Here is a 27,900-nt window from a genome sequence, read left to right as displayed (position 1 = left end):
AAAGTATTCATTTCTATAACCCTCTATAATTTAAGGTAGAGATAATACTTTATTAATTTGCTTTAATTTCAGTACAAAAACAATATAAAAGCCATTATACGATTTAAATTTTTTTTGTCTTTATAATATCACAATTTTTTTTCTCACGCATTATAAAAGGTATTTTAAAAAGGAAAATAAACAGACTGAACTATCATTCTATTCTAGATATATTTTTCTATTTTAGTTATTCTAGCTAGCAATTGACTGATAATTTTTACACTACCAGTCAAACGTTTTTGAACAGTAAGATTTTTAATGTTGTGTTGTTTGTTTGTTTTAAAATCTCAGGATTTTTTTTTACTATTTAAAATAGCTGTTTTCTATTTGAATATATTTTCAAATGCAATTTATTCCTGTGATTTCAAAGCTGAATTTTTAACATCATTACTCCAGTCACATGATCCTTCAGAAATCATTCTAATATTCTGATTTGCTGCTCTAAAAACATTTATTATTATTATTATTATTATGTTAAAAACAGCTGAGTAGATTGTTTAATCTAAACAGCATTTAACTGAAATAGAAATATTTTGTAACATTTTAAATGTCTTTATCATCACTTTTAATCAATTTAAAGCATCCTTGCTAAATAAAACTATTCATTTCTAAAACCCTCTATAATGTGACACTGAAGACTAGAGTAATGATGCTAAATATTTAGCTTTGATCACAGGAATAAATTACATTTCAAAATATTTTCAAATAGAAAGCAGTTATTCAAAATAGTAAAAATATTTCACAATATTACTGCTTTTGCTGCACTTTGGATCAAATAAATGCAGGCATGGTGAGCAAAAGTTTAAAAAAACAATAAAAATCTTGCTGTTCAAAAACTTTTGACTGGTAGTGTATATCATCAGAGTTACATAATAGTTGATTTAATAGTTTTGGTACACAGGCTTGGCATATTTTCCTTTCACCACTACACCGGAGCTTTGACAATATGTTGAATGAGAAACTGACAGGATCAGCAAAGCTGTGGTCAACCCCTCCCTTTAAAAAAACACCATATTCCCTTTGGCAGTACTGGTTTTCAGGCATCTCAGACTGCTTCCTTTCATTTTAGCCATAGCTTGCAGGCCTCTCATTCATTTTTTATAGCAGGCTGAGCCTTGTATCACTTACACGTATTAAATAATGCAGCAGCACTTGTGTTATTTAACACTGTGAGCAGCCAGTAATAGATGTGCCTGTGAGGGAATGTCAGGGCTTCAGATATATGGAGTATATGAAGCTGCCATACATCCCACAGAAAAACAATAGAGCTACAATCTATAAGAATAGCTGCTATGACTAATTCATTGACCAGTGCAGGGGAAAACAAAACTGGTTTTACAAACTTGTGTGACCTGAATTGATACAGTTGAAGTTACAAGTGTCTTACAATAGGAGTATTTATTAATTTTTTCAATAACTGTACTTTAACCACTACTAAAAAAAGCACTGAATTTGTATTGTTTTAATTGAACATTGATGATATTTAAATATAAAGTGATATAAACTGATATCTGTCACAACCTTGATAGTCTTTCTGTAAGTGTGAAATCATAATTCTAGTGTGAAATGTTGAAAAAAGATGTGTATGTATGATGAAGTATGTGTGAAACCTCATACACGGGAACACATTGTGTCGTTTTTCACAGTCTTGTGGTAAATTCTTTCAAGCTTCTTGTAGAAATACCCTGAATGGGAAATTTAGAGGAAATGGTGAGGTGGAGGCTGAAACCTTCCTTTCCCCTTGTTTAAAATGATCTCACGTAAAGAGAGAGACATAAAACCCAAGGCTGATTAATCCCTTCCTTTCAAACTGTTTTGGCAACACTCCCTCTATTTATGAAAAACACACAATGTAAATCTTTGGAAATATAAGATGGAAACTGTGTGGTGAGAAAATTTCTGTATAAGTATGTCATTTTACAAAATATTATGTGTAGCTTTTTTCTCTTTACTGATTTGTGAAACATGGAACAACTTTACCTGCCATTCATTTTTAAAATTCAGCAACATTTGCACATTACATTAATCAGAGACATCAGCTAGAATGTTCTTAACTAAGTGTATTTTGATATTTTTTTTCAAATATAATATATGCAGTTGAAACCAGAAGTTTACACACACCACGCAGAATCTGCAATATGTTCATTATTTTATCAAAATAAGAGGGATCATATAAAATGCATGTTATTTTTTATTTAGTACTAACCTGAATAACATATTTCACATACAAGACATTTACATATAGTCCACAAGAGAAAATAATAGTTGAATTTATAAAAATGTTTCCGTTCAAGTTTACATACGCTTGATTCTTAATACTGTGTTATTATCTGAATGATTCACAGCTGTTTTTTTTTAAAGGTGATAATCATTCATGAGTCCCTTATTTGTCCTAAAAACTGCCTGCTGTTCTTCAGGAAAAAAATACTTCAGGTCCCACCATTTGTTTAGTTTTTCAGCATTTTTTGTATTCATATGCAACTACTACAGAAGGTTCAAACGCTCACTAATGCCCCAGAAAGAAACATGATGCATTAAGAGCTGAGGGGTGAAAACATTTTGAATTTAAGATCAGGGTAAATGTAACTTATTTTGTATTCTGAGAAACATGTTCGTATCTTCTGTAGCTTCTGAAGGGCAGTACTAAAAGAAAAGATATTAAGGCAAAATAAAAAAAAATGCACACATCTTCATTTTGTTCAAAAGTTTACACCCCTGGCTCTTAATGCATCGTAAAAACTTGTAAACTGTAAACTTATGAACATTTGTATAAATTCAACTGTAATTTCCTCTTGTGGACTATACGTAAAGGTCTTTTATTTAACAATTCAGTACTAAATAAAAAATAACATGCATTTTGTATTATCCCTCTTATTTTGGTAAAATAATTTACGTTTTGCAGATTCTGCAAGGTTCTGGTTTCAACTGTATAATTTTGTATATATATTTTTTTATTAATCTGACCAGCTCAATACTAGATATAGATAAAAATATTTACAGAACTTAGAAATATATCTCTAAAATATATATCTAAAGAAACAAGTGCTGTTGTGTTGACCTAAGAAAGAGGTTCATTGTAAATATTTATATCTATATACCGGTTTTATCCACCTTTTTCTTCCTGCATGTAAGAGTGTGTGCGGTCATTTGTAAATTTTATGGATCAGGCTTCCAGTCTCATCCGTGTCCAGATATTTTTAGCTATACAAAACAACTTGTTTTGCTGCTTAATATTGTAAACTGGTGTGTCTTACCAATGTATTATCTTAATTATGAACACACTGGTTTATACTACAAACAGTTTTACTGTTGACTGTGTGTCGTTATTTCCCTATAGGGGTTAATAAACCAGAAGTCTCGTCTAGGCTTTATTTTCCAATGGATTAATAAAATCTGCTATGTCACACATTCTTATTTTAGTCTTTATTACACATGTGAGGACGAGAGCCCTGTGGCAGATGAGAATAACTAATTTTGAGCTAAAAAAGTAAGTTTCTATACTTTATTTTTGTGATGGCAGTCCCTGTGTTTCAGTTAAACTCATAAAAGTTAAATGATGTTTATTGTGCGTCTGTGTAGATATTTTCCATGCAAGCTGTTAGTACTAATGTTTTGGCTGTAAGGTAAGCTAATTCATGGCTACAAGACTCTGGGTTAGATGTAACATTACTGAAATATGTTGTAACTCCAAGCCTTTTTTTGTTTGTTTGTTTTATTTGAATGTTTTCTTTAAATTTCAGTATGTCTAGATCTTTAAGGAAAAATACAAACTGTGGAGTGTATCTAAATGTTCAAGTTCAATTTATTTTGACCAAATTCTATATCTGACAATAACAAACATGCTTAAACACACACACACACACACACACACACACACACACACACACACACACACACACACACACACACACACACACACACACACACACACACACATGTTGGGTTTACATGTTTTATGGGGACATTCCATAGGCGTAATGGTTTTTATACTGTACAAACCGTACTTTCTATCGCCCTACACCTACCCTACACCTAAACCTAGCCCTCACAGGAGATTGTGCACACTTTTACTTCATCAAAAAAACTCATTGTGCATGATTTATAAGCCTGTTTCCTCATGGGGACCTGAGAAATGTCCCCACAAGGTCAAAATCTACTGGTATTACTATCCTTGTGGGGACATTTGGTCCCCACAACGTGATGAATACCAGGTACACACACACACACACACACACACACACACACACACACACACACACACACACACACACACCAAGTACGATGAAATGTCAGTTTTGAATAAAACCTTTTTTTTTTTTTTGTCATTGTTCTTGTTGTATAATGTAACATCTCACCCGGTGGATATCATAATGTTACATCTCACCCCTGGATATGTTAACTATCCTGGTCTATGGGGTAAACTGTAACATTTCACTTGTGTTTGAAACTAAACCATGCATTTTCTGTTTGTGCTGCAAAGATGAAAGCTACAACATTTAATAGCAGACACTTGTTTAAATCACATTTTGAATGCAATGGCTTAAAAGAACTCCAAGACACAGACAGAGATGTCAAAAATATTACAACCATCCCCCATCTCCCCCTATTAATTACAAAAGTGGAGACAAATCTCCTTGACATACTGGATTATTCACTTGCAGTTGATAAAAAGGTAATTTGTTGTGAAACAGCAAGATTTCTAGAATGGAAAATGATTTCTATCAAATGCTTCAATGTTTTATATGATATAACATAACGCCCTCATGTGGTGTGTTGGAATAAAGACCAGGATGTTCAATGATTCAGAATGTATTACCCACATAAACCCATCAACTGTGCTACTTGTATCTGTAGAAATGTTTAAAAACATTAGATCATTAAAAAAAAATGTGTTATTTGATTTTAATTGGAAAAAAAAAAAAAATATATATATATATATATATATATCTTCTTTCCTAGCGTTCGTCCCGCGTAAGTGCAGGGTTCGCTGTTTTGAAAAGTAGTCACGCCAGCGTAGGAGGATGGCTGTTGGATCTCGAAGGAGCTGGTTATTGGCGTCTTTGATGTACACCATGTGGCCGGTCGGTTGCGTCGACTGGTGGCGAGAGTTGGCTAGGCGATGGATCTTATTTGCTCCCTCCGGCGTGTCCAGTTGGCTGTATAGTTCGTCGAGGTACTTTGCCCTGGTGATGGCCACCGCCCGCTTCGCTGCTGACTTCAGCGTCTTGTAATGATGGAGGTCTGTATCCAGGCGCGTCTTGAACCAAGTCTTGTAGGCCATCTTCTTGGCCTTGATCGCCACTTTGACTTCTTCCTTCCACCACCAAACGGCTTTGTCGATAAATCTCCTTCCTGGCTTCGTTCTTCCTAGGATGTCAGTGGCAGCTTCGCGGACTTGGGCACTAATCTTGCTCCAGAGGACCTCCGCCGGTTGGTTGGAATCGACTTTGATGGCGCCAAGGGCCTCTGCCAGCTGGTTCTTGTGCTCTGTCCACTTCCACCATTTGACTCGCTCAGAGTTCGTCTTCCGTCCGCGGTGCCGCTTCAGGTGGATCCGAATGTCAAGAATAAGTGGCCGGTGTTGGGGTCCAATATTGTCGGACGGGATCACCTTGACGTTCAATGCAAGTTTCAAGTCTTGACGTCGCAGCATCCAATAATCGATCTGGGTCGACCGTCCACCGCTGATGTAGGTAGCGAGTTGTGTGGGCCTCTTTTTAAAGAAGGTGTTGGCGATGGTTAGATCATGTGCCTCAGCACAGTCGAGGATACGACGACCACCGTCGTTGAGGGCGCCGCATCCTTGGCCTCCGTGGCACCGCTCGTATCCATGTCTACTCGCACCCACATGTCCATTTAGGTCCCCACCGATCAGAAGATGCTCCTCTGGTTCCACCGTCCGGAGGTGGGCGTCTAGGACTTCCCAGAATTCATCCTTCTCGTCCTCAGTGCAGCCAGTTTGGGGGGCATAGCAGGAGACAACGCGCATGGCGGTCCTGTCAGAGATGATCTTAACTGACATGAGGCGGTCCGAGATGTTAAAGACCTCGACTACACTGTCCCTTAGTTGCTGGCTAATGACCACTGCAACTCCATTTTGAGTTGTCTTCAGGCCGTGGTAAATTATCTTATATCCCTCGCCAATTTCTCTGGCCTTCGTTCCCTTCCATCTTGTTTCCTGGATGCAAGCGATGTCGACTCGTCGTGTCTTAAGGACATCGGCCAACTCGCGACTGCGACCAGTAAGCGTGCCGATGTTGATTGTGGCTAATCGAATTCGGAGGACTCGCTTCTTTAGCCCATTTCGTCCATGAACGGGGAGCCCTTGTCCATTTCCCACGTCGTCCGGGCGAGGACGACGCGCGTCGCCTATGGGGAACGCCCTAGCTTGATCGGGTAATCGAAGAGTTGTCATTGCCATTTTGATGCGATCAGAAGAATACTCCAAACCGGCGCGTCGCTCCGCCTGTCGTTTGGAGACCCTCACCGTTAGCCAGGGAGGCCCCTGTTCCCAGCCGGCACCAGCGTGGAGGTGGTGATGGGGTTTTGCCGGCCATATATATATATATATATATATATATATATATATATATATATATATATATATATATATATATATAAAGTTGTCCAAATGAAGTTCTTAGTAATGCATATTGCTAATCAAAAATTAAGCTTTGATATATTTACGGTAGGAAATTTACGAAATATCTTCACGGAACATGATCTTTAGTTAATATCCTAATGATTTTTGGTATAAAAGAAAAATCTATAATTTTGACCCATACAGTGTATTTTTGGATATTCCTACAAATATACCTGTGCTACTTAAGACTGGTTTTGTGCTCCAGGGTCACATATAGGTCTAGTATTAATTATAAAATATGCTCCAAGTAATTTAATTTCTGTGTCACTATGGCAGACACATATTTTATTTTAGAACTAATAAAAAGATAAATATAGAATATTCACAAAACATCCAAATGAATAAATACAAAAGAAATGTCCAAATGAGAATTACGTAATGTAGTTTAGAGAGTGCTATGGGTCGCAGATTGATAGCCACTATAAAATCTAATTAAATTTGTTTGGTGAGAGTTATCTAGAATTGACTCTGATGTGAACACCTGAGGAGGAACATTACCTGAACTGTTTGCGTAAGTTCTTAAACAACTTCCTGTTAAGATGGCAGACTCATCCTGGCCACACATATATATGCAGAACTGTGCATGTAATGAACACATGAACAGTTCCGCATATTCACTACGCTGCCTTTTATGACATTATTATTGTATTTCCAAAAATACCGCATCTATGAATCTTTCATAATTTAGTGATCAATCCTTACAACTTCAATCACATGCTGCTCTTGCTATCAGAGAACAAGCTGATACAAATGCGTTATCCGCCCACCATTGACTCTATATCAGAAAAATTGTTCCTATTTAGCAAGAGTCATGCTTTTCGTATTTCATCACACAACTTGCACCTTTTAATCTTTAACCATATATGAGGTGTGTCTTCTCCCACATTCATGAGAGATCATCATAAACCAGATCTCAAAACAAGCATACTTCTCAAACAGAAATACCTCAAGGTCTCAAAAGGTGTGAAAGAGAAATATCCACAGATTCATGAAATGAAAGGGCTAAACTAACTGGTTCATTATAAGATTAACTGATTCCGGATGCTGTTCCTTATTGACCCATGTACGGATCCTTTTATGTTTATTACTGTCTTTATGATTAATAAATAACTTAGCAACAAGAGATTGGGCGTGGATTTTGTCTCCTTTAAGGAAAGGTTCTGCGCTGGTTATATTTAGAGGACAACATACCCTCGTATCCTTTTCTAGGTTAACTTTGCTTGGTTTCCTTCATTTATGGGTTTTCCATTCTAGAGAAATGTCATAACAGTAAGTATGATTAATTAAATTACATAAGATGCTAACATAGTCAATCTTTCTTTTCATGGATGGTTTGCCTTTTTTGATTTTAAACAGATTTTTACTTTATGCTTAATGCTTTAAATTTAAAAAAAAAAAAAATCTTTTAAGTTTAAGGACAGTTTAGAAATTAATATATATTTTTTGTATTTATTTTTAGGTATATCATGCATTCCTTCAATAAATACCTGCCTGTGACTATTTACATATGGATTTTGGGCTCCTCTCTCAGTTGTGCAGGTATGATTTTTTTTGCAAAACTCTTTCTTGAATTTATTTTGTAATTTTAAGTTATTTGCTAAATAGGGATATCATTTGTTGATTATTATTTTTTAGTGATGGTAAAGACCTGTGTTTAATGCATTATGTTTGACATTTTAAACCCTCTTTAACATGCTAAATAAGTGGCACAGTATATACAGTTGAGGCCAAAAGTTTACGTACACCTTGCATCTGAATCTGCAAAATGTTAATTATTTTACCAAAATAAGAGGGATCATACAAAATGCATGTTATATTTTCTATTTAGTACTGACCTGAATAAGATATTTCACATAAAAGACGTTTACATGTAGTGAACAAGAGAACAATAGCTGAATTTATGAAAATTACCCCGTTCAAAAGTTTACATACGCTTGATTCTTAATACTGTGTTGTTATAATCCACCCTTGTTTTTGTTCGTTTTGCAGCATTTTTGTGTATGTGAACACTTTCCAACAACGGCAGTATGAATTTGAGATCTGTCTTTTCACACTGAGAACAACTGAGGGACTCATATGCAACTATTACAAAAGGTTCAAACACTCACTGATGCTTCAGAAGGAAAAATTATGCAAGAGCCAGAGGGTGAAAACTTTTGAACAGAATGAAGATGTGTAGCTTTTCCTGTTTTTGCCTAAATATTATATCTTTTTTTTCATTTAGTACTGCTTTCAGAAGATACTTACATGTTTCCCAGAAGATAAAATCAGTTACATTTTAATCTGATCTTTAAATTAAAAAAGTTTTCATAATGCATAGTTTTTCCTTCCGAAGCATCAGTGAGCATTTGAACCTTCTGTAATAGTTGCATATGATTCCCTCAGTTGCCCTCAGTGTGAAAAGATGGATCTCAAAATCATACAGTCATTGTTGGAAAGGGTTCAAATACACAAAAATGCTGAAAAACCAAAGAATTTGTGGGACCTGAAGGATTTTGTCGGAAGAAAAGCAGGCAGTTTAACCTTTCAGGACAAACAAGGGACTCATAAACAACTATCACTAAACAAAAAAACAAAAAACAAACAAACAAACAAACAGCTGTGGATCATTCAGGTAACAACACAGTATTAAGAATCAAGTGTATGTAAACTTTTGAACAGGGTCATTTTTATAAATTCAGCTAGTATTTTCTATTGTGGACTATATGTCAACGTCTTTTATGTGAAATATCTTATTCAGGTCATTACTAAATAAAAAATAAAATAAATTAAAATTTTAACTGAAACAGATACATTAATTGGTTCCAGGGTGACCATTCAGTTTCATTAGAGGTTGCCATAACTCAAAAAGACTAACGTAAAATGTTGTTTTAATTGATTGAACCAAAACTTTTCTTTTAGCTGAAAACCAATCTGTATTCTAACTTTTAGGCTCAAGCCTATGGGGGAAGAAGACAACCTTTACTACCCAATCCTGTGTTTGGCAGCTCAGTAAAAGTACTGTCATCCCAGCTTTAGAGGAACTGAGTGTCTGCGTCAACCTCATGAGAAAGATTAGCACTTCTGAATGGACGGCTTTTGACTACAAAGGTCCAGGGCAACATCACACAGAGCTAGGCTTAGCTGGAAATATGGGCAATGTGATAGCCTCTCTTTTTGGAGAAGAATGGAAAGTTCCTTATAACATGGCCCTAAACAAGTGGTACACAGTTTGTCTGACATGGTCGAGTCACATTAGGCTTTTCCAGGTGATCATTAATAAAGAAGTTTTTGAAATTCTTTTGAATGAAACGTCACCCAGGTTCCTGGCCGCAAATGGTACCCTGAGTTTGGGAGTGTCACATAATTTTGTTGGAGGTTCCATTGATTTTGAGACCGGGAAGAACTTTCTAGGGGACTTGTCTTTGTTCCGGATGTGGAGAGTGCAGTGGAGTCCACAGCAGCTGGATGAATGCAGATGTGCAGATGGGAATATTGTGACTTGGAGAGAGGAAGATTGGGATTATCAGAAGTGTCCACCAAAACAGGAAGACAACTTTGTGTGTGGTGAGAAATTGCTTTCTGTGAAGACTATTTATAGATATAGAAATATAGAATTAATGTTACATTGGCTTGTTATATGATGAAATGCTTTTTTGTCATTGCATTCTAATAAACTGTGTCTTTACCACACTGCAGCATCGTCAAAATATAAAATTGAAATGACCATATCTATCAATGAAAATATCAATTATAATTTAAAAAATGAAATCCAGGAGATTGTTCTAACCTGGGTAAGACAATATTTACATATATGTGTATATATAAAGTTATAATATATAATAACATTTTCACTTACAATTTACATTTTTTTAATTTTAGCTGAACGACATTTTCCTTCCGGAAATATCAGTGCATTCTGTGTTCCTGTCAGACTTAAGGTAATTATTTCTTTTTTAAAACTAACCAAATAATAAATACATAAAATATCCAAATATTTGTATAATTTGCATTTTTTGTTTGCATAAGCATATGATGTTATAGGGTGAGTATGTCATTTTTATTTTATTTTATTTTATTGTCATCTGTGCTTTAATTTAGCCGCCAAACAAAGGCTGGTTTAGCTGGACAAAATGAGAAAAAACAGGTACAGTATTATACTATAACAATTAACTATTAAGTAGACAGTCAAAAGTTTACATCCACCTTCCAGAATCTGCTAAATTATTTTACCAAAATAAGAGGGATCATACAAAATGCATGCTATTTTTTATTTAGTACTGACATGAATACGATATTTCACAAAAAAAGACATTTAGATATAGTCCACAAGAGAAAATAATGGTTGAATTTTTAAAAACGACCCCGTTCAAAAGTTTACATACACTTAATGTAAGCTATGTTTTTATGTTTGTTAATGAGGGCCTTATTTGTTCTGAACATTTAAACTGCCTGCAAATGGTTTGTTTTTTCCACATTTTTGTGTATTTGAACCCTTTCCAACAATGACTGTATGATTTTGAGATCCATCTTTTCACACTGAGGACAACTGAGGGACTCATATGCAACTATTACAGAAGGTTCAAACGCTCACTGATGCTTCAGAAAGAAACACAATGCATTAAGAACCAGGGGTGAAAACTTTTTGAATGTGAAGATCAGGGTAAATGTAACTTTTTTCTTCTGGGAAACATCTTCTGTAGCTTATGAAGAGCAGTATTAAACAAAAAAAAAAAAAAATGATATTTAGGCAAAAGAAGAAAAATGTACACATCTTCATTCTGGTCAAAAGTTTACACCCCTGGCTCTTAATGCATTGTGTTTCCTTTTCAAGCATCAGTGAGTGTTTGAACCTTCAGTAATAGTTGCATATGAGTCCCTCAGTTGTCCTCAGTGGGAAAAGATGGATCTCAAAATCATACAGTCATTGTTGGAAAGGGTTCAAATTCACAAAAATAAAAAACTTAAAAGTTTGTGGGTCCTGAAAAAACAGCAGTCAGTTTAACTGTTCAGGACAAACAAGAGGCTCATGAACAAATATCACTAAACAAACAAACAAACAAACAAAAAAACACAGTATTATGAATGAAGTGTATGTAAACTCTTGAACAGGGTAAGTTATTTTCTCTGGAGGACTATTTATGTAAGCATCTTTTATGTGAAATATCGTATTCAGGTCAGTACTAAATAAAAAATAACATGCTTTTTGTATGATTCCTCTTATTTTGGCAAAATAATTAACATTTTTCAGATTCCGCAAAGTGTATGTAAACTTTTGACTTCGACTGTATATCCTTATATCATTACAAATCATTAAAACATGTAACATTAAAACACTGTGTTACATATAAATCTTACGTTATGCTTGTTTGAAGGGTATTGGAGAGCCACTAGTCAAGCCACAATGGTAAATATTCTCATTCACCTGCAATACATGCGTATACTGTTTGTCACAGAAACAAAAAAGTTGAAGCTTAGTGCATAAATCAAATAATCTTGTTGTGTTTGTGGCTTTAGGTTTGATTGTGTGGTGTTTGTGAGAGTGACACCTGAAGCTGATGTGAGTAAAACAGTGTCTATGATAGAGAAGCTGTTAAATCCCAGCTATACCTACAACAACACTGTCCTGAAAACAAACCCAGCGTCTATAAAAATCTTATCAGTAGGTATGTAGCTGAATGTGAGTGGTTGGAAGATGAACAGGCCTATTCAGTCAACCCAAAGCTCAGTGAGTTTTGAATTTTACAGCTGTCTTTCCCAATGTGACTTCAAATCCTGCTTTGACCACTGTTGCATCAAGTTTTTCTTACACCACAAAGAGACCTGACATTGGAAGCACAAATATTACAACTTCAGGTCTGTGCCATTCAAAGCTTGATAACTCATTAAGTAAATGCTTTTATTAATGCAGAAGCCTTTCCATGGTAATTTGTATAAACAAGTAGTAAAGGCTTACATTCCTTTTTACATGTAAAACATTTTGTTCTTCAGGAACTCACACAACATCACAAACACTGGCAATGGATGATATCTGTTCAATTACTTCAGGCTTCATATCAAACAGAGGTGAGTTAGACAATAACAAAGCACACATACAGTTGAGGTCAAAAGTTTGCATACACCTTGCAGAGTCTGCAAAATGTTAATTATTTTACCAAAATATGAGGGATCATACAAAATGCATGTTTTTTTTATTTAGTACTGACTTGAATAAGATATTTCACATAAAAGACGTTTACATATAGTCCACAAGAGAAAAATAAAAATGACCTTGTTTTGATAGTTGTTCATGAGTCCCTTGTTTGTCCTGAACAGTTCAGATCAGAAAAATCCCACAATTTTGGGGGGTTTTCAGCATTTTTGTGTATTTGAACCTTTTCCTACAATGACTGTATGATTTTGAGATCCATCTTCTTCAACTGAGGGACTCATATGCAACTATTACAGAAGGTTCAAATGCTCACTGATGCTCCAGAAGGAAAAACTGTGCATTAAGAGCCAATGGGTGAAAACTTTTGAACAGAATGAAGATGTGTACTGTACATTTTTCTTATTTTGCCTAAATATCATATATTTTTGATTTAGTACTGCTCTTCAGAAGCTCCAGAAGATACTTACACGTTTCCCAGACAGTGTTAGGGAAAGTTACTTTTAAAAGTAATGTATTACAATATTGCGTTACTTCCTAAAAAAGTAACTAATTACGTTACTTAGTTACTTTTTACGGAAAGTAATGCGTTACATTACTTTTGCGTTACTTTAGGCCTGGGCAGGGCTTGCTTGTTTGTTTTTAATATAAAAAGTTCGCTTTCACACCAAAAACTGAATGGAATAATCCAAAGGCTAAAGGAAAAGTAAAGTCTATACAGTAGAACTGTAGGAATAGGAAGTTTAACACTCTTCAGCAATGAAAAAAAGGAAGCACAACTGTTAGTTAATCAGTTTTGCTCATTAGTATGGCTGAATTGGATCAACAAAGATCAGAAGCAAAGACATTGGTTAATAAAATGTGACCCTGGACCACAACACCAGTCTTAAGTCGCTGGGCTATATTTGTAGCAATAGCCAAAAATACATTGTATGGGTCAAAATTATTGATTTTTCTTTTATGTCAAAAATCATTAGGATATTAAGTAAAGATCATGTTCCATGAAGATTTTTTGTAAAATTCCCACTGTAAACCTATCAAAATGTAATTTTTGATTAGTAATATGCATTGTTAAGAACTTAATTTGGACAACTTTAAAGGTGATTTTCTCAGTATTTTGATTTTTTTGCACCCTTAGATTCCAGATTTTCCAATAGATGTATCTCGGCCAAATATTGTCCTATCATAACAAACCATATATCAATAGAAAGCTTATTTATTGAGCTTTCATATGATGTATATATCTCAGTTTTGTAGAATTTTACCTTATGACTGGTTTTGTGGTCCAGGGTCACAAATGAGATTAAATACATAAAGGAAACAAAAAGTAACTGGCGTAACTCAGATATTTTCTTGTAAATGAAAAAGTAATGCGTTACTTTACTAGTTACTTAAAAAAAGTAATCTGATTACGTAACTGTAATGCATTTCCCCCAACACTGTTCCCAGAAAACAAAATAAGTTAAATTAACTCTGATCTTCAAATTCCAAAAGTTATCACCCCCCCCCCCCCCAAGTTTGAACTGAGGTTTACTTTACTAATGTTTCACCAGATTTTGGAGACATTTTTTATAGAGTTAATCTCAATCTAACAATGAGTGGCAGCATTGCAGATCCTCAACACGCTATACAACAATGGGTGAGTAACGTTAATGACACATATGATAAAAAGTCATTCAGAGCAGACCTTTGCATCTGACATGCTTGTTTTCTACAGCTTCAGCAAACACTAGGAAAATGCAACATGGACGTTTGGAACATTGTGGTAAAAGGAGCTCCTAAGTAAGTGTCCCAACATGAAACACATGCAAAAGATAAAATAGATACTGTATTTGTTACTCAAATAAAATCTTTTTTAGGTACCTCACTACTTTTCAGGTTCAAGCTATGGCACCAGTGAATGTCACAGCAACAGAGAGGCTGATTGTTGAACTTTTGACAAGAGGATACACCAATGCTACCATCAATATCACTGTGCCGTTTGGTGAAGTCAACATCAGCCATATAGGTCTGATTTTGTCCTTTTACTGATGACTTGTACAGAATAAAGAATTCAAATTAGTGTGTTTTGTTTTTTAATGCAAGTTGTTTATTGTTCTAGATCCAGGCATTTGTCCAGAGGAGACCATGCTTACAGTGTATGGTAAATATGTGTGGCCCGAAATGACAGCTCAAAGCGAATACAGCATGAGGTGTATGAGAGGGAATGAAAGTGCTACAAGGTTTTGGTAAGTAGTACACAGCATCAATTGATTAATCTATCGAGGTGTTAAAAAACAAATTTCAAATTTGTTTTATGGATGTTATCATTTTTGTAATCACCACTGCATATCATTTTAAAGTGAAGTACTGCTTTGTCCCTATAGAAACAACTCGATGGCCCTGGAAAAACACTAGTTAGTCAGATTACACTCGTTTGCCATGTGTTTATCTTTGCGTCATTTGGCACACCAACTATACAAACAATCCTGTGCTGCTCTACTGATTAATATGTCTTATCTTTTTCTTGTGGAAAGCAATATCCTTTAATTGAATAAGTAGCTTGACCATACTGCTAGGACTCCAGACAATGCAAATATTAACTCCCAGTATAGCAATATAACTTCAGTCACCATTATATAAAATTGATCTTTTTATAGCTTTAGAGAAAGTCTCTGACTTCTGTTTATATGAGCTCAAGAAGCCCCGGGGAAATCCGCACCACAGGTCTAAAACCCTGTTGTAAATAACATTTTCTTCAAGTCAAGAGAATGCAAAAATTGAATTAAAAATTGCTGAACAAACCCTTTAATAAATAGCTTAATGACAACTTTTTTCCCTCATACCATTTAGTAAACTAAATGGTGCAACTGACAAAGCAGTGTGGGATCATCCAGACATGACCAAGTGTGTCCGGACGGTTTCAGATTTTACTGACTTGGAAAATATCACAGTTACAGCTGGTAAGTTATTATTATGGGTTTTTATTTGCCTTTAATTTTTAGAGAAGACAGAAGCACAATTAATTCAGCTTGCATCTGTCTCCAGACAACTCAGCAGATGTAGTGGACATGATTGAGGATCTTTTAAATGAACAAACTGCTCCGAATGAAGCTCAGCTGGACATTGTGCTTGAAAAACTGTCTGAGGTTACTGAGGTTGGAACCTTGACCACAGACCTGTCCAGCGACATTACTAAAATCGTTTCAGATATCTGTTATATCACAGCTAGTCCCACCCAAATCAACAAGTAAGTATGCAAGCAGGTCAGAACATTTTGTGCAGGATTATATTGTGAATGTGATACCTATAGATTAAGGAATAGTTGAACCAAAAATTTATTTCTGTGATTATTTACTCACCCTCATGTTGTTCCAGTCCTGTATACACTTTTTCAACTGTGGATACAAAAAGAGAAAATTTAAATATAATGCCCAAGTTGCTATATAATATGGTATCAGAAAATCCCACGCTATTTTAAAAGGATAATGTTAATTCTTTTATTTTCACTGTACTTTTCGGAGCCCAAACAGCTGATAAAAACATGATTGTAAATTTGAAGCATCTTAATGATGGATGATTATTAAAAATACTCAGCTTTTCACTTCACAAGTCATTAACTGATGGACAGAAGTCATGTAGATTACTTGTAAATTATTTTATCAGTTGTTTGAACTCATTCTGGCGGCACCTATTCACTGCAGAAGATCCATTGGTGAGCAAGTGATGCAATGCTAAATTTTACCAAATCCGTTCTGGTGAAGAAACTTATCTCCATTATGGATGGCCTGAGGAGGAGTACATTTTCAGCGAATTTTTATTTTTAAAGTCAACTATACCTTGAAACCCAGAGTTTTTTTTTTTTTTTTTGTACAGTTTGAGAATAAAAAAAAAAAAAACATTCAGTACTGCGGAAAATTGGATATGTCTTTTTATGTTTTTTTTTTTTTTTTCTGTGTCCACCATGTTGTATGTTTTTGCACTCCTAATAAAAAAATAGTTGGATATGTCTTTACATACACTACCAGTCAAAAGTTTTTGAACAGTAAGATTTTTAATGTTTTTAATGAAGTGTCGTCTGCTCACCAAGCCTGCATTTATTTGATCCAAAGTATAGCAAAAACAGTAAAAATCTGAAATATTTTTACTATTTAAAATAACTGTTTTCTATTTGAATATATTTTAAAATGTAAATTATTTCTGTGATTTCAAAGCTGAATTTACAGCATCATTACTCCAGTCTTCAGTGTCACATGATCCTTCAGAAATCATTCTAATATGCTGATTTGCTGTTCATATATTTAGCAAGGATGTTTGAAATTGATCAAAAGTGATGATAAAGACATATATAATTTAACAAAAGATTTCAGATAAATGCTGTTCTTCTGAACTTTCTATTGATCAAAGAAACCTGAAAAAATTGTCCTCAGCTGTTTTCAACATAATAATAATAGAGAATGTTTTTTTGAGGAGCGAATCAGAATATTAGAATGATTTGAGTAATGGTGCTGAAAATTCTGGATTAAATTACATTTTAAAGTATATTTAAATATAAAGCAGTTATTTTTTAAATAGTAAAATATTTAACGATATTGCTTTTGCTGTATTTTGGATCAAATAAATATAGGCTTGGTGAGCAGAAAAGACTTCAAAAAATACGACTAGGAGTGTATATCTCTAAAACACATATCAATATCTCATTTTCTGCTGTGGTGACTTTCTGTCTTTGTGTGTGGTAGAATTCTTTCTATTACAGACCTTATGGGAGACAGGACAGTGTTCGAGGGAGACGCTCATAACATGACAGAACGTTCATTAGCACTTCAGCTGATCAACCCTGACACCTCTCAGTTCCACGGCCTCACATTCGAGGTGTCCTCCATACTGAATGATAGCACCCCTGAGGTGAGAGACAAAAAGAGACTGTATATCTAACACGGCATGAGACCAAGATCATTATGGAAACTTTAGACTCTTAGCGAAAATAGAAGTGTGATATTAAAATGTCACAGTACCTTTGCGAATGTGTTTTCACACCATTGTGATCACAAGGTTTCGGTGTCCTTGTGTACGTTAGTGGATCACGGGATTCAAGTGGTTGTTTTAGCACCATTTACGTGTCAGGTGTGATACTCGACCTGACCACTAAATGACTTTGAAGTAACTAAGATGTAAACATTTTGAGCCAGCATTGCTTTAAACCTTAGAGGCATAGTTCATGCAACATTCATCTTCGAAACACAAATAAAGATGAACCTTTTTTTCTGAAATCTGAGAGCTTTCTGACCCTGCATAGACAGCAACACACCTGACATATTCAAGACCCAGAAAGGTAGTAAGGACATTGGCTTTAAATATGTCAGTTGTGTTGCTGTCTATGCAGGGTCAGAAAGCTTTCGGATTTAATCAAAAATATCTTAATTTATGTTCTGAAGATGCATTTTAAACAAACCGGTTGAGTGAATGATTCAGTGACTCAGTTTTAGTCACTTGTCGCTACCTACTGGCGTATTGTCCCCACCAATAATGCACAGTCTGAAACATTCAATACTTACAAAAAGTGTGAACATGAATGGCTAATGGTTTTTAAAGTATGCTGTAATGTTTTCTCCCTTTTTTTGTAGATATTTTATGACAAGAACTTTACAGAGCATCCAAACACAGGAACTGTAGCGTTCATATCCTTACCTCGTATTATTGACAGCTTCTTTCCGAACAATGGAACTAGACCTCGCATACAGTTCCATTTTTATGGCATAGAACATTTATTTGAGGTAACATACACTAAATTGGTGATCAAAACTATGGATTTATATGCAGTACTTTTGCATCTGATGGCAAACTTTTAACATCTAGGACCCTACAGCCAACATGATGCTGAACTCTTACGTGGTGTCTGCCAGTGTCACCAACGCCACAGTGAGCAACCTTGAGATCCCAGTGATGGTCACACTGCGCCATCTCCAAAACAAAGAGGTTTGTACTGTATGGATACAATCAGCCAAAACCAAACCAGCAAAACAAACCACAAATCAACAGTTCAACATCATTATTGCCCTGTTATACGACAAACCATAGTAAACTGTTTCTACATAAAACAAATGCTATCTTTTGTTTAACAAATATCTTCCTAAGTACAGCTTCTCACGAAAATGAGGCAGCTGTAATTTATCTACTATAATAACCCCTGACATTATCACAGATTTACAGTCTGATTCAGCACACTCTCTTTCTTCTCTAAAGGATTCGGACACTGTTAAGTGCGTCTACTGGGACTTCAGCAAAAACAGTAAGCTTTGTGATACACACTTTCGGATTTAACATTTAAAGGAGTAGTTCACTTTTTAGAACAAAAATGTACAGATAATGTACTCACCCGCTTGTCATCCAAGATGTTCATGTCTTTCTTTCTTCAGTCGTAAAGAAAATATGTTTTTTTAAGGAAAAGTTTTCAGGATTTCTCTCCATATAATGGACTTCTATGGTGCCCCCAAGTTTGAACTTCCAAAATGCAGCTTCAAAGGTCTCTAAACGATCCCAGCCGAGAAAAAAGGGTCTTATCTAGCAAAACGATCGGTTATTTAAAAAAAATAAATAAATTACAATTTATATACTTTTTAACCTTAAATGCTCGTCTTCTCTAGCTCTGTGTGTACTCTGTGTAGAGATTAAAATGTATATAAAATTGTAAATGTTTTTAGAAAATAACCGATTTGCTAGATAAGACCTCATCTGAGATCATTTAGAGCCCTTTGAAGCTGCATTTAATCTGCATTTTGGAAGTTCAAACTCGGGGGCACCATAGAAGTCCACTATATGGAGAGAAATGAAATGTTTTCCTCAAAAAACACTATTTCTTTACAATTGAAGAAAGAAAGACATAAACATCTTGGATGACAAGGGGGTATGTACATTACCTGTAAATTTTTGTTCTGAAAGTGAACTACTCCTTTAAGCCTGTCTACAGTAAAAGTGTATATTATTTTGGTCAATATCCCCATGCAAGTTGTTGATTAAATGTCTTATAGATGAGAATGGTGGATGGAACGATACAGGTTGTAAAACAGTGAAGTCAAATGCAACTTATACGTCCTGTTCCTGTGATCACCTCACACATTTTGGAATTCTTCTGGTGAGTTCAGGTTGTGTGCCCAAAATATGGATGACAAACATTGCAGTGTGCACAACATTTGCATAAAATATTGCTAGATTTTAATTATTGTAACCACTTTACGCATTTCCCCGATTTGTCTTCCAGGATATCTCTAAAACCCCAATAAGCGAGAAGGATGAAAGAATTCTGACTATCATCTCAAACCTGGGCAGTGGCATATCATCAATCTTTCTTGGAGTCACACTGTTGACCTATTTGGCCTTTGAGTGAGTTCATAGACTTTTTGCAAGCTATCGCTTAAAACTGAATAAAAATGCAGATTTGAGACTCATTTGGTTTGTTTATATCCTTGAGCAACTCGAAAAGCATCTTCAGTAGTGTCAATAAATGTTAAAGGTGACGTATCATGAAAATCTGATTTTTTCATATTTAAGTGCTATAATTTGGTCCCCAGTGCATCTACTAACCCAGAAAATGCGAAAAAGGGCAACCCAGTAATTTTGTTTTGGTAAGCCTTTTTCAGCAAGCATGTGAAAAAAGCAGCGCGTCAAATCTTATGATGATATTACCGCCCCTTTATCTGCACGTTTCCACCCACTGCGACGCCATTTTGTTTTCGCAATTGACAGCGGTGTACCAAGTTCTAATGCCATGGCAAAAGTTTGTGCAAAGCATGCTAACTGTTCTGTCTTTGGCTGTACAGATGAGCACAGAACACTATTTAGAGTCTCACTTTTTAGAGAGCAGTGGATTCATTGATTTATTAACTGTATATAATGCTGCTGCCACACATATCTAATATAAACATGCAATTTCTTTCCCAGCTATTTACCTTCACAGACATAACCGACTGTTTTTGTAACTCCTGTGCATTTTTAACATAAACTTGACAGTTGAAGCGCAATAAGACATGAAAGAAACTTACTTTAGTACTCACATGCCATGTGACAGTGCTTTCTGTGCGTATGCGTCGGATGTGGGCGCTCAGAAAACCCTATATCAGAAGTATAAACTAATATAGTTTAAAATGCACGACAGACAGGTTAATTAAAAACCAAACAGATGTTTTTTAGCAGAGTATCTGATGTATGAGCTGTAAAGGCACATGTATGGACAAATGTGCGGTTAAAAATCTAAAAGACTGTCTTTCCTTATATGTGTTTTTTTACTACAGGAAACTGAGGCGAGATTATCCTTCAAAGATCCTTATTAACCTGTCTGTGGCCTTGCTTGGGTTCAACATGCTCTTTCTGGTCAACTCCTGGTTAGCCTCATTCAACAGCTATGCCATCTGTATTACTGTAGCGGCCTTTCTACATTACTTCTTCCTGGCTACCTTTATTTGGATGGGACTGGGTGCAATCAACATGTATCTGGCCTTGGTCAAGGTCTTTAATTCATACGTGCCATCTTACATCCTCAAATTCTGTGCACTTGGATGGGGTGAGACAGGCATTTTCTAATTTTATACTGTGTAGTTTCAACTGAGCTAAAAGTGACAAGAGTATTTGTGCATAACAATTAAGATTATGAAGTAAAAGTGTTTGCTGATTCTTGAACTGTTGTTCGCAGGTTTACCTCTGCTGGTTGTAAGTTTAGTGCTTGCCATTGATATAAATTCATACGGCATGGGCATCTCCAGAGCACATCCCCAAGAATCTACTGCATTGTAGGTGCTATACGCAAAATAATTTAAAATGCTTCAGCTGTATCTGAAGGCCACAGTTAGAATAAACAGAGAGTTTTCATTTGTTGGTGTTTTTATTATTATGGTTGTTTTTATAATTCTCAATTTTGGTGTGAATTTTATGGTTATACTATTTCTCTTCATCCTCTTCAGTTGCTGGATAAAGAATGATGTGACCTTTTATGTGACCGTGGTTTCCATTGTGGCCCTGGTCATGGTCTCTAACATCTGCGTGTTTGGCGTGGTGCTGGTACAGATCCGTAAAATGAGGGTCAATAAGCCCTCCAGCAGCCGAAAAGGATTCCTGCATGACCTGCGAGTGGTGGCCAGTCTCACCTTCCTGCTGGGACTTACCTGGATACTAGCCTTCGTCGCCTGGGGCCCAGCCAAATCACCCCTGCTGTACCTGTTCTCCCTCCTCAACAGTCTTCAAGGTAACTGCAAGGACTGCTTATGCCTAGTGAGAGAAACTTTGTGTTTAAAGTTGTAATACAGTAGCTTATATGCAGTTAAAGTCAAAAGTTTACATACGCCTTGCAAAATGTTAATTACCAAAATAAGTGTGATCAATCAAAATGCATGTTATTTTTTTATTTAGTACTGACCTGAATAAGACATTTCACATAAAAGACATTTACATATAGTCCACGAGACAAAATAAAAGCTAAGTTTATAATAATGACTCTGTTCAAAGGTTTATTTACATTTGATTCTTACTACTGTTTTGTTACTGAATGAGCCAGGTTTTGTGATAGTACCTTTTTTGTCCAAAACTGTTAAACTACCCGCTGTTCTTCAGAGAAATCCTTCAGGTCTCACAAATTCTTCATCATTTTTGTGTATTTGAACCCTTAACAATGACTGTATGATTTTGAGATCCATCTTTTTACACTGAGTACAACTGAGGGACTATTACAGAAGGTTCAAATGCTCACTGAAGCTCCAGAAGGAAACATTTCCATTTAGAGCCGGGGGTGAAAACTTTTAGAATTTGAGGATCAGGGTAAATACAACTTATTTTGTCTTCTGAGAAACATGTAACATCTTCTGTAGCCCCTGAAGGGCAGTACTAAGTGAAAAAAAGATGATATTTAGGAAATATAAGAAAAATGTACACATCTTCATTCTGTTAAAAAATGTTCACCCCTCGGTTCTTAATGCATTGTGTTTCCTTCTGAAGCATCAGTGAGCATTTGAACTTTCTGTAAGAGTTGCATATGAGTCCCTCAGTTGTCCTCAGTGAGAAAAGATGGATCTCAAAATCATACAGTCATTGTTGGAAAGGGTTCAAAAACACAAAAATGCTGAAAATTCCAAAATTTTGAGATCTGAAAGCTTTTTCTGAAAAACAGCGGGCAGTTTAACTGTTCAGGACAAACAAGGAACTCATAAACAACTATCACTAAACAAACAAACAGCTGTGGATCATTCAGGTAACAACACAGTATTAAGAATCAAGTGTATGTAAACTTTTGAACAGGGTCATTTTTATAAATTCAACTATTATTTTCTCTTGTGGACTATATGTAAACATCTTTCATGTGAAATATCTTAATCAGGTCAGTACTAAATAAAAAATAACATGCATTTTGTATGATCCCTCTTAATTAGGTAAAATAATTAACATTTAGCAGATTCTGCAATGTGAACTTTTGACTTAAACTGTATATGCAGTGGTACTCATGATTTTAATATAACCAAGTAAGCAAGCATTATTCTACTGTTTAACAACAGATGATACATCCGTTTTTGAGTGCAATCTTCATAGTAAAAATGTAAGGGATCTTTGGACAAGTTTTTTACTTTTGCTGTATTCCAGGTTTCTTTATCTTCCTGTTTTATTGTCTGATGAAAGACAATGTAAGGAAGCAGTGGAGGATACATCTCTGCTGTGGAAGATTCAGACAGACTGAATACTCAGGTTTGGCTCATATGAAGTCATTAAACTCATACTTAACCTTTGGTAAATAGATATATCTAAGAGAAAATGTTCTTTGTTATAATAGTGCATAATATTTAAGGATTTATTATAAAGGTAACAGAGTCCCATCTACACTACTTACTAACACAAAAGTTATCAATTAGAGACAAGCTTATTCCTTGAAAAATGAAACAAATAGGTTTATTTGAATTTTGACCAGACTGGAGCCGTTCTGCGACACTGGGGGCCAAAGCAAAAGGTGGTCTCAAAGTCTCCTCACCATCCCTGAATTCAGAGACTACCAGTGAAAGGAAGATCTCTGATATCTCAAACCCAGGGACCAGCCATGATGGTGTTTTCCCGACACATGTCAGAAAACAATAAAAGGGGATGGTAGAAAATGTCTTTTTTGTGTTTATGTTGAATAACATCTTTGGAAATTTACTGCAGAAATTCATGTAAAGCGTTTTTTTTTACTTTACTGTCAATGAGTTTTTATCTCTTTCAGAGAGATGAATTAATGAGGCCATCTGTATTCTGACTGGTGTCATTCAAATCTAATATATATCTGTATAATAACAGCACTTTTTTTCTGAATTACTAGGGTAGTAACTTTTGCTTCAGACTATCAGTATTAAATAAGACTAGCAGCTTTTCTCCTGCCAGCTTTAAAACATTGTAAGAAATTATTTAAAGCTCATTCAGAGTTTTGTTCATTCAATGATACTCTACAGGGTTTCTGGTTAACATCCCTGCTGAAAAAAAAAACAGCATATGCTGGTTAGGTAGGTTTTGGTGCTGGGATGCTGGTTTAAGCTGGTTTATGCTGGTCCTTTGCTGGTTTATGCTGGTCATGTTGCTGGTCAAGGACCAGCATAAACCTGCAAAGAACCAGCATAAACCAGCAAATGGCCAGCATAAAGCAGCAAAGGACCAGCATAAACCAGCTAAAACCAGCATCCCAGCACCAAAACCTACCTAACCAGCATGTGCTATTTTTTTTCAGCAGGGATATAGGTCTTAACTATGTTTGTGTTACACTGTGCATATTAAGATAAATTATTGTGACATTAATAATGAAATGAATGACAAAATGTTATCTGATCTACAATGTCAAGGTAACATTAAGTAAAACAACATGTCCTAAAAACATGAGTTCTGTCAAGTGTCTTTTTTCCAGAGGTGACAGTTAAAAGGAATAACTTGTTCAGTCACATTCTACTCGTGTTGGTTAAAGTTCACAGATTAACGCCCCACATTTAAAGGCAAAAAGTGAAGTACTTTCTTTTAGTCGAACTTCTCAAAGGGAAACGATACAACTTATTTAACTGCGGCGTGTTCAAATGTCGTGCAACAGCGGATTTTTTGCCTTTACTTTATCAATGTAATTGATCGGGTTGCAGCATCTGAATTTAAACACTCGAGATTTCACGACTGTTGTACGGTGAGTAAAAACGTTGGCTATTTCCATAACAGCAATATGTCGTAATTTTAAAATGGAGCTTTATTCTATAAATAAAGCGCTATACTGAATATGATTTACGTTCGTCAATCCACAGTTTACTGTTTAGAGAAAGGACTGACTGTTTTAATAATCTGCTAGTTTTAAGATTTAATAAATAACAGATGTCTATCTGCATTTCAATATGTAATCTACACTTAAAATGTGAAAAAAAAAAAACATGAGAAAACATCGTTCGTCACCGTCAACCTCAGGTGGTCTAAACTGAATTTTATTACTAAACATTAGGCCTAACTTAAAATATAAAATATGTTTTATTTTGCATTTATTTCATATGTGAGTGTAGCCCTATTACCAAAATGTGGGACTATTTTTGATAGTTACATTTAAAAAACGAAGACATCTGATGACATTGTGTTCAATGCTATCCACTTTTAATTTATTAAACATATCGGGAACACTTTACAATAAAGTTCATTAGTTAACATTAGTTAAGAATAAGCAATAGCCTTCTTCTAAGGCATTTATTAATTTTAGTTAAGGTTTATTTCAGCATTTACTAATGCATTAGTAAAATCAAGTTGAGTTTGTTAACATTAGTTAATGCACTGTGAACTAACATGAATAAATAATAACGACTGTATTTTTATTAACTAAATTAACAAAGAGGAATAAATAGTGTAATAAATGTATTGTTCATTTTTTATTCATGATATTTAAGACATTAATTCATGTTAAATGACACCTTATTGTAAAGTGTTACTAACATATTTAATCTAGTGCTTTAAAGAAAGGATTTCTGTGGAAAGTATACAATAGTATTTATTAGTAGTATTTAAAATTGATTCCTAAATACTTAAAACAATTCTAAAATCAAAACAACTAGGCTGTGATACGTACAATTTGTACATTTTGCCATTCATCAAATCCATAGAAAAAAACACAAATTAATGCCATGTCATTTCAGTTTCACATTAGAATTAAAAAACATATAATTACATACACAATAATCTGCGAGCAGTGCAGGATAGATGGATAAATTATGCATTGAACACTGTTTATGCAGTACCTACCTAGGTTGGTAATGGAGGAGGATCCAAAGAACCCCATGAAGACTAAAGAGGAGTCTGGAAGTGTCCTTGTCACCTACTTCCAAGGAGACATCAACAGCATGGTGGATGAACATTTCACCCGTGCTCTGAGTCAAGCCAATAAACCCAAGGGGGAATGCTCTAAAATCAAAAGAAACCCTAAAGTTGCACAATCAAGTAACTGTTCCTCTTAAATTGAGCTTTTTCACAAGATATTTGACTTGTTACATTTTCAACAATTCCTGTTTTTTTCTAAGATGGCTCAAGACAATGGGAAGCACAAGCACAGACCAGGTTTCAGCCCTTGTTATCTCCAGAACATCTCCGACAAGGAACAAGCAGCGAGTCTCAAACAAGCTATCACATGCCAGCAAATCACCCTGCAAACGGTGCTATTGTCTGGTCAGGGGATTCGAGGCAGGGTTTGAGTCTCGCTTTCCCCCCCATGATGTACCCCTCAGCTGTATCCTCTGATGGTTTGATGGTGGCAGAACATCGGTACTCTAATTCTCTGTTAAACTTCCTCCACAACGATCACCCTGAGATGGGCACAGTGGTGCTACCCTCCTCCAAACAAGACATCATGTCAGGGACAAAGTATCCTGGATTTGGGGATCAGATGACGGATATCAGTCTTAACTCTGGTAAATGTACATTTTCTACCATCCTATTTTAATCACACCCAAATAATACATTTTAAGTTTTTCCCAATATATTAAAAACATATTTTATGTGTTTTAATCAAGTGACTTGTGGTTGCTTTTTAGGGGTACAGGTGATTGAGAAAAAAGATCTTTACTGGTATTAACACTGTTATTTGAGATTTAAAAGGAAGAACAAAGAAGTCTTTCATGACTTTTACGTTTAACTGAACAAGTGACTAATGGACCTTGCAATGCTTCACCTGGAGGCGTCTGTACATCCAACCTGTTCAGAAACAAGCTCATCATGTACCACAGCACAGAAGATTGTAAAAGAGATTGGCCTCAGGCTCTATGGTTAAAGACGTTTTACACGCACACAGGAACACACTAAATCTGTGTTTTTACAGATTTGTTTTTTATTTGTAGAGTTGTTGTTGTTTTTAAAGCAAACAACTGATCTTTTTGTTGCATTTAATTTCTGGATATAAATAACTTTAGATGATTTGAATAAATAATATAAACATATTACATTGATTACATAAAGAAATGTATGCATGTACAAAAACTATAAAGAGGTTTTATATGGGCTTTAATATCATTAAGTAAAGTGCACATGTTTCAATTTGTAGTTTTTACACCATATTTATTCTTATTTCATTTACTCTTGGATGAGAGCATTATGCAACTTGCTGGCTCTGTGCTGGCATTTGTCAAATTACAGTAGACAATACTGTAGTTTGATTGGATGCACAGCCTTTGATGTCAACGACAAAAAAAGTTTTCTTCTCTCTTTTGGAAAATAAAAGCTTATTTATTTTGCTATCCTAACAATGCACAATTTTACAGTTAGTTACATTTTATTATTGGCATTAAGCATTGTTTTTTCCTGCTACCGTTGTTAATTAGAACAGAACTGCAAGACGGATCACAAACCTAGTTGAAAATCACTTTGGTATTGTATTACATAAATGTGTCCATGGACCACAAAACCAGCCATAATGGTCTTTATTTAGATTTATACATTTATACATTATACATAGCTAAATAAATAAGCTTTGATTTATGGTTCAGTGAGAAAATTCACTTTTAAAGTTGTCCAAATGAATTTCTTAGCAATGCATATTACTAATCAAAAATTAAATTTACAGTAGGAAATGTACAAAAAGTTTTAATGGAACATGATCTTTACTTAA

At 35.1% G+C, this 27,900-nt stretch overlaps 2 protein-coding genes across 2 annotated transcripts; both read left to right on the top strand.

Annotated features, from left to right (window-relative positions):
* The first annotated feature begins 7,846 nt into the window (after window positions 1-7,846).
* Window positions 7,847-24,662, top strand: adgrg4a (adhesion G protein-coupled receptor G4a). The gene is made up of 27 exons (XM_073820902.1): window positions 7,847-7,951; window positions 8,142-8,221; window positions 9,614-10,228; window positions 10,361-10,455; window positions 10,544-10,602; window positions 10,763-10,808; window positions 12,037-12,068; window positions 12,179-12,327; window positions 12,410-12,517; window positions 12,653-12,727; window positions 14,363-14,448; window positions 14,527-14,591; window positions 14,669-14,817; window positions 14,911-15,037; window positions 15,642-15,751; window positions 15,837-16,038; window positions 17,528-17,693; window positions 18,413-18,562; window positions 18,645-18,764; window positions 19,032-19,077; window positions 19,817-19,920; window positions 20,047-20,168; window positions 21,077-21,345; window positions 21,475-21,571; window positions 21,743-22,023; window positions 23,409-23,510; window positions 23,731-24,662. The coding sequence occupies exons 2-27, from the start codon at window positions 8,149-8,151 to the stop codon at window positions 23,892-23,894; spliced, it is 3,612 nt and encodes a 1,203-aa protein (XP_073677003.1). The 5' UTR covers window positions 7,847-7,951; window positions 8,142-8,148; the 3' UTR covers window positions 23,895-24,662.
* Window positions 24,663-24,821: 159 nt separating this feature from the next.
* On the top strand, window positions 24,822-27,329 carry LOC141288926 (uncharacterized). Its single transcript, XM_073821130.1, has 4 exons — window positions 24,822-24,954; window positions 26,039-26,240; window positions 26,321-26,707; window positions 26,831-27,329. The coding sequence occupies exons 2-4, from the start codon at window positions 26,057-26,059 to the stop codon at window positions 26,869-26,871; spliced, it is 612 nt and encodes a 203-aa protein (XP_073677231.1). The 5' UTR covers window positions 24,822-24,954; window positions 26,039-26,056; the 3' UTR covers window positions 26,872-27,329.
* The last annotated feature ends 571 nt before the right edge of the window (window positions 27,330-27,900 follow it).

Source organism: Garra rufa, chromosome 16 (assembly GCF_049309525.1).
Source record: "Garra rufa chromosome 16, GarRuf1.0, whole genome shotgun sequence".
NCBI lineage: Eukaryota > Metazoa > Chordata > Actinopteri > Cypriniformes > Cyprinidae > Garra > Garra rufa.
This window is presented reverse-complemented; position numbering and strand designations above follow the sequence as displayed.

What these genes read in the sequence shown, in the direction of transcription:
- adgrg4a (XM_073820902.1), top strand. Translation starts at nt 8,149, where the DNA reads ATGCATTCCTTCAATAAATACCTGCCTGTGACTATTTACATATGGATT. An exon ending in CACAAATATTACAACTTCAG is followed by an intron (nt 12,518 to 12,652) that starts GTCTGTGCCATT and finishes TTTGTTCTTCAG; the next exon opens with GAACTCACACAACATCACAA. An exon ending in CACATTTTGGAATTCTTCTG is followed by an intron (nt 19,921 to 20,046) that starts GTGAGTTCAGGT and finishes TTTGTCTTCCAG; the next exon opens with GATATCTCTAAAACCCCAAT.
- LOC141288926 (XM_073821130.1), top strand. Translation starts at nt 26,057, where the DNA reads ATGGAGGAGGATCCAAAGAACCCCATGAAGACTAAAGAGGAGTCTGGA. An exon ending in CCCTAAAGTTGCACAATCAA is followed by an intron (nt 26,241 to 26,320) that starts GTAACTGTTCCT and finishes TTTTTTTCTAAG; the next exon opens with ATGGCTCAAGACAATGGGAA. An exon ending in GGATATCAGTCTTAACTCTG is followed by an intron (nt 26,708 to 26,830) that starts GTAAATGTACAT and finishes GTTGCTTTTTAG; the next exon opens with GGGTACAGGTGATTGAGAAA.